General features: G+C 31.7%; 1 protein-coding gene and 1 long non-coding RNA gene across 3 annotated transcripts in view; both read left to right on the top strand.

Annotated features, from left to right (window-relative positions):
• The window catches only part of LOC123677351 (calcium uniporter protein, mitochondrial), a 67,820-nt gene that overhangs the window by 49,419 nt on the left and 3,239 nt on the right, over positions 1-15,162 (top strand). For both annotated transcript variants that reach the window (XM_045613814.1, XM_045613815.1), the window contains 2 exons: positions 3,329-3,461; positions 11,702-11,905. In XM_045613814.1, the coding sequence (XP_045469770.1) occupies positions 3,329-3,461; positions 11,702-11,905 (337 nt within the window). The remainder of the gene's footprint in view (positions 1-3,328; positions 3,462-11,701; positions 11,906-15,162) is intronic.
• On the top strand, positions 4,905-5,284 carry LOC123677352. Its single transcript, XR_006747091.1, has 2 exons — positions 4,905-4,961; positions 5,048-5,284. It is a non-coding gene; the product is annotated as an uncharacterized LOC123677352 (long non-coding RNA).

Here is a 15,162-nt window from a genome sequence, read left to right as displayed (position 1 = left end):
TTCTGTTGAGTTTTCTAAATATGCAACATATAATAATAATAATATGTCTTTATTGAAGTTGACAGAGAAAAAAATAAATCATAGTCACTGAAAAATATGGCAAAGGGTGAGGTTCATATCACTCCAATTGAAGTGTCTATCAACCCCATCGGATCTAGAGTAACAGAAATATTGGGTATTTCTTTTCCAATATTCTTCTTGAATTTTTTTAGGTTCTGATGATGTGATCAGCTCAAAATTTAACGAGGAGCTTGAAATTTTAATTTCGTATAAAAAGACAAAATCTCAAGTCCATCGCTTTTATGGCTACGAAATTATTAGCTAATTTTTTTTAGATTCTTCCCTTGAAATTTCTAAGAACAAACCTGAAATATCTGAGAATTATAATGAAGAAGAATCAAGATATAAAAAAAGCAAAAACCTCAAACAAACATATACATATTCGCGACAAAATTGTTCATTCAGACAACAGATCGATAATGTTCTGGCACTTTGTGAATAGTTTCGCAGGTGGATAATTGAGAAATGTATTGACGTCAGGAGGCTTTAAGCTTTCGTTCATTCTTGCATATAAACATACCTTCAAAAAGTTTATGGCGCGTTACTGGCGCCTGAATGAACGAACCAGCGCAATACAGCTGCAGACTTCACTTATAGCAAGATGAAAATAATGAAGATGCAGCATTGTCGAATTAGAGAGAAGCAGGCATAATAATAATAATGAATTTATTGATTCAGTTCGACATGAAAATGTATAGGACAAGTCAGCATTACATCAGACAAACGACAATTTACACTAGAATGTTTACATCTTCAAAATATTCACTTATACTATACTAATACTATAATAAACCTTCTTCAACAACAAAGCTTTCACTGTCATTCTGGAATCTCATCCATTGCCCGGGCCTGTGAAGGTGAATGATTGTAGAGTTTTACACCACTATATCATATAGATGATTGGAATTTACTGGTTCGGTGCAATGGAATACAGAGAGTATCAGGATTTCTGGAGGAATAACCATAAAAACTAGAAAGTCCTTCAAATTTGCTTATGTTTTTCTGATGTATATTAAAGCATTATAAATATATGTACAAAGTTCAGTAAGTAAGTATATTCAAAGCAACTAATTCTGGCCGACAGAAGGAACGAGGATGGAGGCCAAAAATTAAACGTATTATGCGTTTTCGTGAAATTAAAACTATCAGCATCAACCGAATTACCCCAAACCAGTATATTATATGAGATATCGCTATAAAGAGTTTGCAGAAGAAGTGTGTTTTTTATATGAACTGATGAAAGATGAAACCATTATAACATCAAAGCTGAATTTAACAACACATAGCAATACTTCGAAATTTTATTATTATCAATCTAATCATCCGAGTTCAAGTTCTTATACACTGTGTCCGTAAAGTATGGAACAAATTATTTTTTAGCGAAACAGACCATTCTAAGAAATAATCCTGAAACACGTCGATTTTTGATTTTAATTAATCGTATTTTGAAATAGTAATCTAATATACAGGGTGAATTACTTCTGAGTAATGACGTCACCGTCATTTTTTTTTAAATGGAACACCCCCATTTTGTCTCAATTTTCCGATTACTCTAGCTGACCTGATTCCAAAAATGTTCACATGTTGATTCCAATTGGTACAGGATGGACAAAAATACAATAGTTTTGTGTGTGCTCATAAAGTAACGCGTAACATTCTTCATTAATTAAATTAACAATATTATCAAAAATACATAAGCTCAATTGAGCTTATGACAAATTTTCCAGAGACATAATGTCTTTCTATTAATTATGGGTTGGCAAGTGTAACATGTTATTCGCTTTTCTCAGGAATATTTTTTCATCATCTCCAAAAATTTCATTACTTTCTTCTTCCCATTGGAGTGATATACTTTCAAAGTCTGGATGACCAAACTGAACTCTTCTGGATGTGGAACACCCTAGGGAGTGTGTAGCGCCTCATACTGCCACATTTTGTCAATGAATTAGATATTCAGTAGTTATATCCCGAGTGCTTGCCAAATACTCGAATATTTTCCCGACTGCATGAGGGAAAATATACGATAATTTGGCAAGCACGAGGGGTATGAAAATGACTATTTCCCAAAAAAAAAACACTCAATTTTAATTGTTCAAATACTAACTGTAATTTGAAAAAATTATTTTTTTGACAATCATCCCGAATGTTTTCGTTAGTTTTAAGCCAAAGAAATATTCACCTAAAGCACACGTGCAAATACCCGGATATTTGCACGCTGCATTGATATTCGAAAATAGTGGTTCGTTGCTAAGTGATTTGCATCATATGTGTTAATATGATTGGTTGAAATTTTTTGATGGGAAAGTTCAATTGTTCAAATACTTATTGTAATTTGAATTAAATTAAAACTATTTTACAATCATCGCGAATCTTTTCGATGGTGTAAAACGTCAGCAAAATATTCACCTAAAGCACACGTGCAAATACCTGGATACTTTCACGCTGCATTGATATTCAAAAATATTGGTTCGTTGCTGAGTTATTTTTATAATAATAATAATATATATCGGTTCTATAGCGTTCTACCCCTTCCGATTCCCAGTCTCCTGGCTGTAAGTTCCGTTCAGACATCGCCTTGTGCACTCCGCCAATCCATGTTTGTTTGGGTCGCCCTCTTTTCCTTCTCTCTGTTGGCGTCCATTTTAGGACCATTTTCGGAATACGACCTTCGTGCATCCTTTCTACATGGCCGTACCATACCATTCCAGCATACCAAGCTAATTCAAATATTTAAAAGATGATTCAATCGCGAGATGCCTGCCAGAACAATATGCCATTAATGTAATTAATAGATCGATAATAAAGCGTTATTTATTTCTTTTTAGCTTTTCTATTATGAGTTATAATATTAAATGAAAATGAACAAAAGTTTCTCGGTAAATCAATTTGTATTACACAAATTTTCTCTTTCATTAGCGTCATGCGCAATACGGATAAAAATGAGCGTTGTTTGGTGCACACCTGTATTCTTGCACCATGTACTTGCATCGCGTTGATCTTCGGACCAATCAAGGCTTTACATTTGTGCTCAGCGGAAAAACAACCGCTACAATGTACTTCCTTTCAGTAAACTCAGTATTAATCGTAATACCATGATACATACTGAATAAATAAATATATTACTAGTATTATATTTGAATGCACAAGGAAAACAAAGATATAAAGGCAAAGCTTATGTTTCCTATTCTTTCTTTACACACAATAATATATTCTGCTTTGTGTTAATTCATTCTAGAGATTCACTTTAATTGCTCAATATATTTTTTAGGTTAGCTGACATAAAAAACATGGTACATCAACTATATGAAGTCCTTAACATTGAAGATCATAATGTACAGAAAGAAAATGAGATAGTCATGGAAATTGAAAATGTTAAGCAGGAGTTGCTTCCATTCGAAATCGTGAGTAATTATGGCAATTAGACTGCTTATTGAGAAACATTATTCAATTGTTCAGGATTTCATGAAGGGTTGTTTTCTCATTTTTATATTTTGAAATTGAACGTACAATTTGAGTATTTGACGACTCTCCAGATTGAATATTGAATTTCCTTGAGGTCTTCTTTCTCTCACTATCTAAAAGATTTCTCACTATTAGACGTTTCTGTCAAACTAATCAACGAAGTTGAAAAATTGGGGGGTTGCAATGATAGACTTGGTCGTGGTCCGCTCAACTATCTCCATATATCCATTCAGTATGTATATTTACACTGCTTCTATTTTATCCATTTTCCTGAAATCTATATAATTAGGTCAGGCAAGAATACATCTTTGGATGGGAATAATGCTTTGAAAAGAGTGCATAGACAAAAGCGATAGTTAAACAAAAAACGACCACGCAATCACCCCCCGTTCCAAACAAATCCAAAATCTTTTCGAAAATAAAGATGGGAGATGTAACTCTGACGGATTTCTGTGGCTACAGCTCCTTATGTTGATAGCTCGGACAGAAGAATATCGACAAATATTTCCTAATATTTACGTGAAAACGTAACCTAAAAAATTGAGATAGTAAGTTTTCATATTCATTAACAGTTTCAAGCTAATTTCGAGCTGATCACATAAATTGAACTTCAGAAAAGATTTTGGAAATGGAATGCCTAATATTTTCGTGATTGATGATCTGATCGGGTTGAAATTTTGCGTGTATGTATACAGGGTGAGTCTTTGACTTGTACATATATTTTAACCGTAGATTCTTGAGGTCAAAAGAAACACTTTTTTCATTTACCATTTTTTCCGATTCGGCTCGGTTAAAAAGATATGGCCATTTTAAGTTTTCATAATGAGCTATGCCGATCCTGGAAATCAGCCCACTGAAGTTTTCCCAAGCATAAATTTATACCATTTGAACTTTGGAAATGGGTTACTATATTAGCAAAACAAGCATAAACTCACTTTTTCCATTCCCTTTGGTGACCGAAGTATTATTTTCAATATAATAAATGAGTTATAGCAATTTTGTGGGAGATAAATATGTTGATTATTTTTCTCTTGATATCTATTTTATATTCGATAATAATAAAAAATTCAGCTTGCAACCACCCATATTAAATCTGATATTCATATCCAATCATTTATTTTCGCTTTTTCACTTCGTTTCATACGTACAAGAGTTACCTATTAATATAACCTTTCATTTTCATATAGGTAAATAAATAATTATCTGTGGGCTTCCCACGTTGCCGAGTTTACAATCACAAAACACTATAATGACAAAAAACCTACAGAATAATAAGCTAAATCTATGTACCTATGAATACTAATCATCTCGCATCTGTAATGTTATGTTTAAAGGTTATGTTATGTTTTGTCAATAAAATTCAAGAAACCCAACAAACGGTTGAAGTTTTGTACATTACTAGAAATTTGGGCTAATTGAGTATATTTTGTTACCTAGAGGTCAGCAAAAAAGTGGTATTCAAACCAGTGTTCAATTTGAATTCTTATTATCATGGAATCAGTGAGAAAAGTTTCAAATTTTTAAGGTAGCAAGAAGTGTAAGAACGCTTGCATTTTGGATTGAATGAACCCAGATTACTTTATCTAAGTACCTACGCAATAACCTAGCTCGAAAATGAAAAGGCAGTTTCATGAATGGATTTATGTGGAAGATGGAATCACCTCTGTATCACACAGAGGTAATTTTGTGATGGAAAAATTCCGATTTTATCTTGTTTAAAATAACAGTAGTATGAGGAGGAATAAGTAATTTCCAGAAGGAATTGAATTTTTTTTCAATTTTCATCCTAGAAGCTTATAAGTTCCATGAATCTTCAATATTCCATTATTGATCTTGATTTTTGTATTAAAAATGAAATGGTGGTATTCAATATGAATATCCACTATTGAATATTCTGCTTCTTTCAACTCACTGAAGTTTTTTATTTATTTTCACGTTAAAACAATTTTGGTCCTCTTAAAAGTATGTCAATCAAATGTTCAAGGATGAAATTATCGAATAGCAAATGGATAGAAGTATTCAATCACGTAAAAATGAAATTTTAGGATGTATTGTTATGTATCGATGAAAGCTCAGAAGACTGGAAGAAGATTATAGTAATGTTTGGTAGCAGCAGTTTTTAATGAGATTTCAGATCTTGATTGGTGTTATTTTATAAGGAGCCTAGTTTGTGAAAATTCATTTGAAAATGAGTTTCCATCAGAATAATTCAAAATAGAATATTAACTTTAATGAAATATCTTCATATTATAGGGCTGTGCCAAAGCTCAGTAATTTGTTATCATGAAAATATTTGAAATCCTTTTCTTCTTAGTGTTCACTAATGCCAATATTCTGTCTGAAAATTTGATACCCAATAGGTAACTCCAAAAAATGCTCTCGAGTACTTTCGATGATAAAGAAGCAATTAGTCTTTCCTTAATATTATCAATGTTATAATCAACATCTTCGAAAATTTTATTTTCCTGAAGATGGCAAAATAGTATTCGGCTAGAAAAAAAGGAGTACAACGTACAAGTAAATTTACTTGTTTGTTATCGAACAGATAAACTGAAAATATTATGAAACTTCCCAACAATTATGTAATCTTTTTTTTTTGTTTTCACATATCAACTACATGTAAAATAAATTTTGAATTCTTGTAAGGTATACCTTTTTTTCAAAAGTACTCAATGAACTGAAGCTTTTGATAAACTTATCGAAAGATTAACAGTTACTTGAAATCATGTATTATTGCCAAATCCACTTTTTTACTATAAATCCAGTATTCAAATCAAAATAGAAAAATATTTATCTTGTGCCCCAAAGTAGGTATACAACATTCAAAGCAATTTGAAATAAAGATTTTTCATTACTGAAACAAAAAAATGCATATCAAAAAACAGGATTGAAGTACAAACTACCATAATAATAAATTGTCTTTATTTTCATTTAATTTATAAATAACCAGGTTTAACATATTTTACTCTTATACTTCTTACGTAGGTTCATTTAGCCTCAGATGGATTGTGCGAAATAAAAAACATTCAATATTTAGCCAATAATTATTAAATTAGGCCTGCCATCATTCGAATTAATTCTCAATGATTCCTGATCTCAGATGTATTCATTATATTATTATAATATCTATAAACCAAGGACAGTAACTACAAACTATGTATATGCCTTAAAATATCAATAGCTATTGATTCTGAAACATATGGATTGGATCAGTACATGTACTAGATAATAGGATAGGATCTGCGTTAATGGTGAAATCAGTGACTTTGAAATTATTTTTCAGTACATCGATGAGTATGAAGTTTGAATAAATATTCATTACAGAACTAGTGCTTCACTTATTCAAGTAGTTGAATTTATCAACAGAATCATTGTATTGTAGATTTTTGGTTATTTCAATTAATCAATTTACTTTTCCATTCATTAAATGGAAATCATGAACACCTCACAGCAAACTGTTTTCGGTTGGATTTAATTTGAAGGGGTTCAAGATTCCCTTTAAATACAGGTCATCTGAAACTTCTCTGTATCTAGTGGGCAATCATCTTCACGAAATAAATCACGAAGGAAAATCGTCGTCCAATTAAATTCATTATGGTGTTTTTCTGAATGATTCGATGAATTATTAGGAGATCTGAAAAAATACAATAATTATTCAATATATTATTTATATTATATAACTTAGTAACTTACTTACGCCGAACTATGTTGTTTCTTATTGAAACATAAAATATTTTCGAATCAAATATCGAATTATTCCATTTGTTTGCCCAAACATAACCACAATTCTTGGAGATTTCTCAAATTTTCAGTTTGGCCATGCGCATAGAGTAATAATCTCTGAGGCCATGCGCAATAGTTCAAATCGTTCATAACATACGGTAATCTAGCATATTATGACTTATTTTATTATACAAAATTCGATTTAACATTTCGGATGATACTAATTATTACATTTAATGAAATTCATAATAAAATAAATTTATTAATTCATAAATTTGATGGTTTGTTTAAAAAATTATTAGAGATTCTTCTATGTTGATCGGTCATGCGCATAGAATGATCCGAAAACAATTGAAATTCGAATTTATGGTATCATGATTTCTGTTGCTTTGTTTAATGTAAATGATAAGTATTAAGTGTATTTAGTTTGTTAAGTGTTACCTAAGTGCGTACAACTTGTTAAGTGTTAAGTGTGTTTAGTGTAAGGTGTTTGTTTAGTGTGAAGTGTTTGTTTGTGAAGTGTGTTAAGTGGAAATTAGCAGAATGTATTCTAACCAGGAGATGGTAGATATGTTGGAATGCTATTTCACAAATGGAAAAATAGCGAGAAGAGCTAAAGAAGCTTATGGAAGGCTGTTTCCAAATAGGAGACAGCCAAATGAGAGAACTTTCGTAAGGATTGTTCAAAGATTGCGTGATCATGGAATTGAATTTTCTCAATGGGTGAGCTTATTCAAATCACTTTATTTTCAAACTAAGTCGGCTGGTTCCCTCACTTGTCAATGCAAATTCAGTGTTTCAATCCATGATTTTTGACCTGACAACGTAGCAAATATTCATTTCTGTGAGTTTTTTCTATCAGAGTTGCAATTAGCCAAAGTACCCAATTTTTTGAATTTCACAGATTTTTTTTTTTTTTTAAACACATATTACTCGAAAACGGCTCAATATACGAGAAAATATGAAGAATACTTTTATTTTTCAAATTAGCTAAATATCCTTCAATGAACGTCCTAGTTACTTTTAAGAGTTCGCTTCTTTGAATTTCTGGTATTTTTATAGGATGAAGTGTTCATAATGAAGAAACGGGGAGATGTGGATAAAATTTTGTGTACGGAGAAGATTCATCACATACATGAAAAACTATATCCCGAAATTCATTTTTTTCTATACAACCATTTCCGAGATATAACGGAAAATGACATTTTTTTATCGATTTTCAACAGCCTGTATCTTTTTAACCGGGCCGAATCGGAAAAAATGGTAAATGAAAAAAGGGTTTCTATTGACCTCAGGAATCTTCGGTTGAAATATATGTACAAGTCAAAGACTCACCCTGTATATAGAATAACTATTTGACGCATCGTGCAAAACTTTGTATTGTTAATGTCTTCAGGAAACTCAAGGTTGATAGCGCAGAAAGGTACCTATATAATAATACCGTAAACGTTTTTAAAATTACACCTATAGGTGTAATTTTTAGCTTTACGTAAAATTTCATATTGATCATGTTATCACAAGTGAAGAAATTTTAAAAAAAGTAAAGAAATACCCAATTTTTCCGTGATTGCAGATCTCATCGGGCTGAGATTTTGCGATGGGTATTTATATAGTCAATACAGAAAAAAGAAGAATTTCTCTGTGGTTCGTCAACTCTGTGCTTACCATGCTTACCATGCTATGTCCTGTCCTATATCGTTGCTCTCGATTGTGCTCGGAAAATTTACTTGATTTTTTGATTGAATTTTTTTTTGTTGAAGGCATCGACTGCTACGGTCATTAGCCTCTAACATAACCATCACCGGACGTGTACAACATCCATGACCTACCTATAGGATTCGAACCCGGTACCTTCGGCACCACAGTCGACTCTTCAGTCCACTGTACTACCAAGGCAGCTGGGATTGAATTATTATTAGGATTATGAAGGAAAATAGTTACTTGTTTATTTGGACTTAAGAGTTTATTAAGCGAGAGAACACATAAAATTAATGGATAATATTATCCATTCATGTTATGTCAAATTAAACAAGTAACAATCATTTTTTTTCCATCATAATCCTAATAATAATAGTTCAATCCCAAAATCAAATCAAATATCATCATTTTAACTATTTCTAGATTCGGATATATTGCGAATAGGCAGCCGAATTGAATATTCTAATGAGAACTTTAATAAGGAAGGTCCGGAAGTTATAAAGGTCTGAAAATATTTTAGGGAGAAAGGTCATAGTTTCAAACCTCAAAATCCAAATTTACAGCACAAAATTATAATTAGTGTTCCATAAACGTCTAATAGTCCATCGCGACGCATCACCCTGCATGTCAAACATTTGTCAGATGTTTTTTAATTACGCTTTCCATTCGATGTTAAAACAATAACGCATCATTGATTCTCTAAGGAACGCGCCTACGTTCACATTCATTTATCGCGTTTTTTTTGCGTTATTACGGATTATAAATATCGGTTGTATTTTTGCACGTATTATAGCGTATTCGACCTGGCTGCGCCAGTGCGAATTAATTCGAGCTAATTATGTCATTTAGCTCTACAAAAACTCGAAATAATTCGCACTAGTGCATCCAGTCGAATTCACTATAATTCATAACTAAAAGAGATATGAGAAACGTTCGAATGATTTGTCCTCAATATTATATTAAACATTTTTCACTCTATCTCAAGGACTACAATCTCATTATACCCTTATTCAAAAATTTTTTCAGTGAAGAATTCCGCGATATTTTATTTATATATACGATATTTTATTTATATATATACGATATTTTATTTATATATATTCGATCCCAATGTTTTTTGAAAAAGATCCAAATTGGGAACGAAACGTCGATAATTCTATAAGGGACTTTTATTTGAGTTCTCCATTCATCAAGCCACAATTAATTATTAAGGGCTCAAACATGTAAATTGTGGAAATCAAATATTCCAGAGCGTGTAAAGGTCGACTCGTATGTTCAAAATTTTTGGTTATGTCCCCAAGTATCTCGCTGATTCAGATTTAGGTGCGTTTTTATTCACAAAAACATAAATATATATATATTTATGTTTTTGTGAATAAAAACGCACCTAAATCTGACTCGTATGTTCAAAATTTTTGGTTATGTCCCCAAGTATCTCGCTGATTCAGATTTAGGTGCGTTTTTATTCACAAAAACATAAATATATATATATTTATGTTTTTGTGAATAAAAACGCACCTAAATCTGAATCAGCGAGATACTTGGGGACATAACCAAAAATTTTGAACATACGAGTCGACCTTTACACGCTCTGGAATATTTGATTTCCACAATTTACATGTTTGAGCCCTTAATAATTAATTGTGGCTTGATGAATGGAGAACTCAAATAAAAGTCCCTTATAGAATTATCGACGTTTCGTTCCCAATTTGGATCTTTTTCAAGAAACATTGGGATCGAAACGTCGACAATAATACAATGATTTATTTGATTTGTTCAGTCCTCAAGTCACAAACCTGTTATTCAATTAATTCAATCTACGGACAAGAAGAAAGACAATTTGGCCCTCAATAATTTATACGCAACTGTTACTAGTGTTACTTATGGTATGGAATTTTTGGGTCGATAATAACTCCAGAGCTTCTGAATTCTACCAGAATGAGCATATGAAACTTCGAACAAACTTGGTTTCATTTATTCCATGCAATCTGAAAATTCAATAAAAATAAAGAAAAAACAAATGTTTGTTTTTCATGCCTTGTAATACAATGTTGTATCAATTTTGAAACACCCTGCATAATTGTGAATAAAATGTAATTTCCGAAATTCAAGTTCCTATATCTCGAGGACAAATTGATATAATGAATTTATTTTTGTTATTTGATAATGAAAAGGAAAATATAAATGAGATATTACTTGCCAGATGGTGTCATTTAAAATATTAAGGGTGGCGGTCACAGCTCAAAAAAATTAAATGTATTTCGAGTGAATTTCATCGCGAATGATGTCTCTTCTGAATTGTGATTGACGTGTCCGAGTGATTCGGTTCTGCCGACCTACAGAGCCGCTGTTTCGTTTTCAATGGCTCACTCTGTATAATAAATCATTACTTCACAAGCGACTGATCAAGCATAAAAGCAACGCTCATTGTTGCCACCTTAGATATAAAAGTAATATTGGATATATTCTTCAAAAAAAGTGTGATCTACTTTTGAAGATAGACGATGTCGTGAGCAAGTCCCTTCGAGCCATGTTTGAAGTGGAATTCTACAAATCTTCGTTATAATTATGTCTCATTTTATATTTATTCACCTTGGTAAAAGACCAAATAGATTTATTTTCCAACTTCTCTATTTCTCACATTGATATTCACTAACCCAAGATGTAGTCTTGCCAACAGTGTATACTACAACTGTCGATTCTCGATTTCGGTTTTCATGTTTATTTTTATATTCATCCTTCTTGGATTTTTTTCTAGCAAATAAGGGACTTGGAAGTTATTGCAGAAAAAAGAGGAAACTGGCTGTCTTGGGCTGGCTTAGGTTTTATGTCCGTTCAGTTTGGAATCTTAGCCAGACTCACTTGGTGGGAATATTCCTGGGATATTATGGAACCTGTCACCTATTTTGTTACTTATGGAACTGCTATGGCTATGTATTCCTACTACGTTTTGACAAAAGAGGTAAGTTCTCATTTTATCTGAATTGTAATTACGTTTTACTAATAAATTCTAAGCTCCTCGAAAACAACATTTCTTTCTTCAATAGATATGGTATTTTCGAATAAAATATAGATCAATGAGGTTTGTGAATGAGATATTAAACTTATAAACAATATCAAGACAAAAGTTTCTACTCTAGAGGAAAAAGAAGTGTTGATATTGGTGATGCTCATTGATTATTTTGGTATGCCTGTTATGTACCTGTATATTTTTGAAAATGTTTACTTCAGAAAATGTATCGTTTCTGTTTAAAAAAAATCATAATATGTAAAGTAGCAATTTATATAATTATTCAATTTATTTATTATAGTTTTCATATATATATTCAATTTTTTGATTCTGTGCAATACAAAGGTGATTTTAAAAGATTTTAGAAGGCATTCTTTTCTCGAACATTTTCAAATATTTTGTGATAGCCGAAAAAATTAATGGTTATTCTTGAAATGCGTGATAATTATAAAAATAATCTTCATTGAGTAAATTTAACATACTTAATAAAATTATTCCAAAATTAAGGATATTGTTGATGGCGGTGCATTGTAATTATTGCTATTATTTCCTCATATTTCTAATTGAGGAATATGCAGCTTTATCAGGTTGAGTATCCATATAACAAAATTATGATGAAATGTTCTATTTTTATAACGAGTGTTTTATTAATGCTTTCTTTTTCATCCCAATAAATTTAACATTTAAATCGATTCAATCGGGTTATTTCAATGTTCACCTATATAGATAAATTGTTAATCAACGAGAGATCGCTTATCTGTGGTTTTCCACTGATTTTCAGTTCTTGAACTGGTGGGAAAAAAGATGTGTATTTTTCATACAAATGTCATAATTAGGAAATTGTTCTTTATTGCTTTAGAAAGATGTGATGATATGTCGATAAAACATATGAATAATAGAACTCGTTTCAATTTATGAAGTATATTATGCAAGAACAAATCAAATGAACAAAAATTTGTCAGAAGTGGTCTCTAGTCAAATTTAAAAACCAGTCGAACTTTTTTTTGGAATTTTGAATTTATCCATAATAACTTTTTATTACCATTGTCAATAGTTTTTCCGATAGTATAATTAAATATCCTGTGATATTTTACCCAACGAATAAGTCACAAAATCCAGTCACCCACTTACATACTTGGTTTTGGTTGACTTACTTTGTAGAAATATTCTACGAGACCTCGAGATAGATGAGTGAACGTTTCATTATTCAACCTAAAACGATGTCATTTAGAGAAATAGTTCTTATCCATCTTCGAAGTTATTCAAAATTTGATCTCAACACGTGTCTATACCTTCTCTCAATTCGAAAAAACAAGAAAAAACTTTTTTCCTACAACTGCTATGAAAAGTAGCGTATTCTACATGGCTTACCCAATTTCAAAACTATGTATTGCTCATACTGTGGGAAATATTATTTCTCACGGCACTTTGCCCACACCTCGCTTGGTGGACCAATGAAATTCGGCTTTTGAGTTGTTTCTATGGAAACGCAATAAATTAGCACATACTGTCAACGAAGGCCATTTCGATTTGAATTAAGTCCATTACTTGTATTATTGAAATTTGTGTAGTTATAGGAAAAGTATAGTATGCAACATGTGGAGAAAGTCCTTTTTTTACTCGTGTGTTTGCGGCACTTGCCTTTCAGGCTCGTGTCACAAACTTCCACACTCGCGAGAAAAGTTTCCCCACTTGTTGCACAATATATTATTTTAGAGATTCGGTCCTTGATGGAAATTCATTATAAATCAAATGAAACAAATTGTCAGAACGATTGAATGATCAGTAGAAATAAGGAATATAACAATACAAGTTTCTTTGAAAGAAGGCAGTACCTACTTCACGAGTGTTTATTTTTGATTTCAAAAATTTTAGTCTTCGACCAGACTTTTTCTCTGATATTTTTATAGGAAAATTAATTAAAAAAAAACTTGGTGGAAAGGTTAACAAAAAAATCATTAACTTTTTTCCATTCGAAAAATAAAAACTTTCTGGGATGAAGAAATCATTGAATCGAATTATTATTCGATTTTTTTCACTGTTTTGAAAACCTCATATGAATCGGTGGTCTCTAGTATAAAATACACCTTAATTTATTTTGAACCTGCAACGATCAAATACATAGAACATAAATAATTTCTCCTGTGATAGGAACATTATGTGTGAAATTTGGTATAGGGGGGTTTTCAGTCATGTCTAATCTGCTTCTGATATTTTTTCCTTCCGGAAGCCCTTCGGAGACCCTTATGTGAGTGCCGTATTACCTTTGGAACCAAGTTTTTTAATTAACAAATTTGAATTTTCAAAAAAATGTTGATATTTTCAAGAACAACACTCAATTGTCAAACTTTTTTGTCTCTTACAATTTTTTCATCAAACGCAAGGATTTCGAGAAAAATCACAAACTGTGATCATCAGCAAATGAAAGACTGGTAGCGCATAGATTTCGAAGTAATTATCGAACATGGCAACACTTTATCAACGAAATTATTACTTTTATTCGTTATCAAATACTTATCATCAAATTATTCAATGAAATTATCATCAAGTCTCATTTTTACGGAAAAATTCGAAAATTTATTCGAAGTGAATATAATAAAGTGTAAAGATAGAATGAAAACTGTTTGCTTATGGAATTCAACGGGATAACCAAACGTTGCATATATCCGCCTTTTGATTGATAAAATTAAAAATTCGCCAGATTCCATGAATCCACTGATCATTGTGTCTGCTCGTTTCGGTAAAATGGAAAGATATACCGTTGAAGAAAGAGTTCAAATGCATTTCATTCATGGAGAGGCCCGTGCAAATACAAACTTGGCTCGTCGAATATACGCTGAAAGATATCCCCAACGAAGACATCCTCATCACCAAATGTTTTCGCGTATCCACCGACGGCTAATGGAAACAGTTACTGAAGCCCTTCCATTTCCAAACAGTTCAGAAACTCAAACCTGAAGACTTTCCAAGAAGAAGAAGTTTCTGTGAATGGACTCTGAATCGTTTTAACCAGAATCCAGATTTTTTGAAGTTTTTTTTTTCACCGATGAGGCGTCCTTTACGAAGGATGGAATAATGAATTTACATAACCTCTATTACTGGGCTATGGAAAATCCACTCATGTTGAGACAAACCCATTCTCAAGAAAAGTTTTCGGTTAGTTGGAGATTGTCACATTGGCCCCTATTTTTTTGCCAAATCGTCTAAAT

This window comes from Harmonia axyridis, chromosome 4 (genome assembly GCF_914767665.1).
Source record: "Harmonia axyridis chromosome 4, icHarAxyr1.1, whole genome shotgun sequence".
Lineage (NCBI taxonomy): Eukaryota > Metazoa > Arthropoda > Insecta > Coleoptera > Coccinellidae > Harmonia > Harmonia axyridis.
This window is presented reverse-complemented; position numbering and strand designations above follow the sequence as displayed.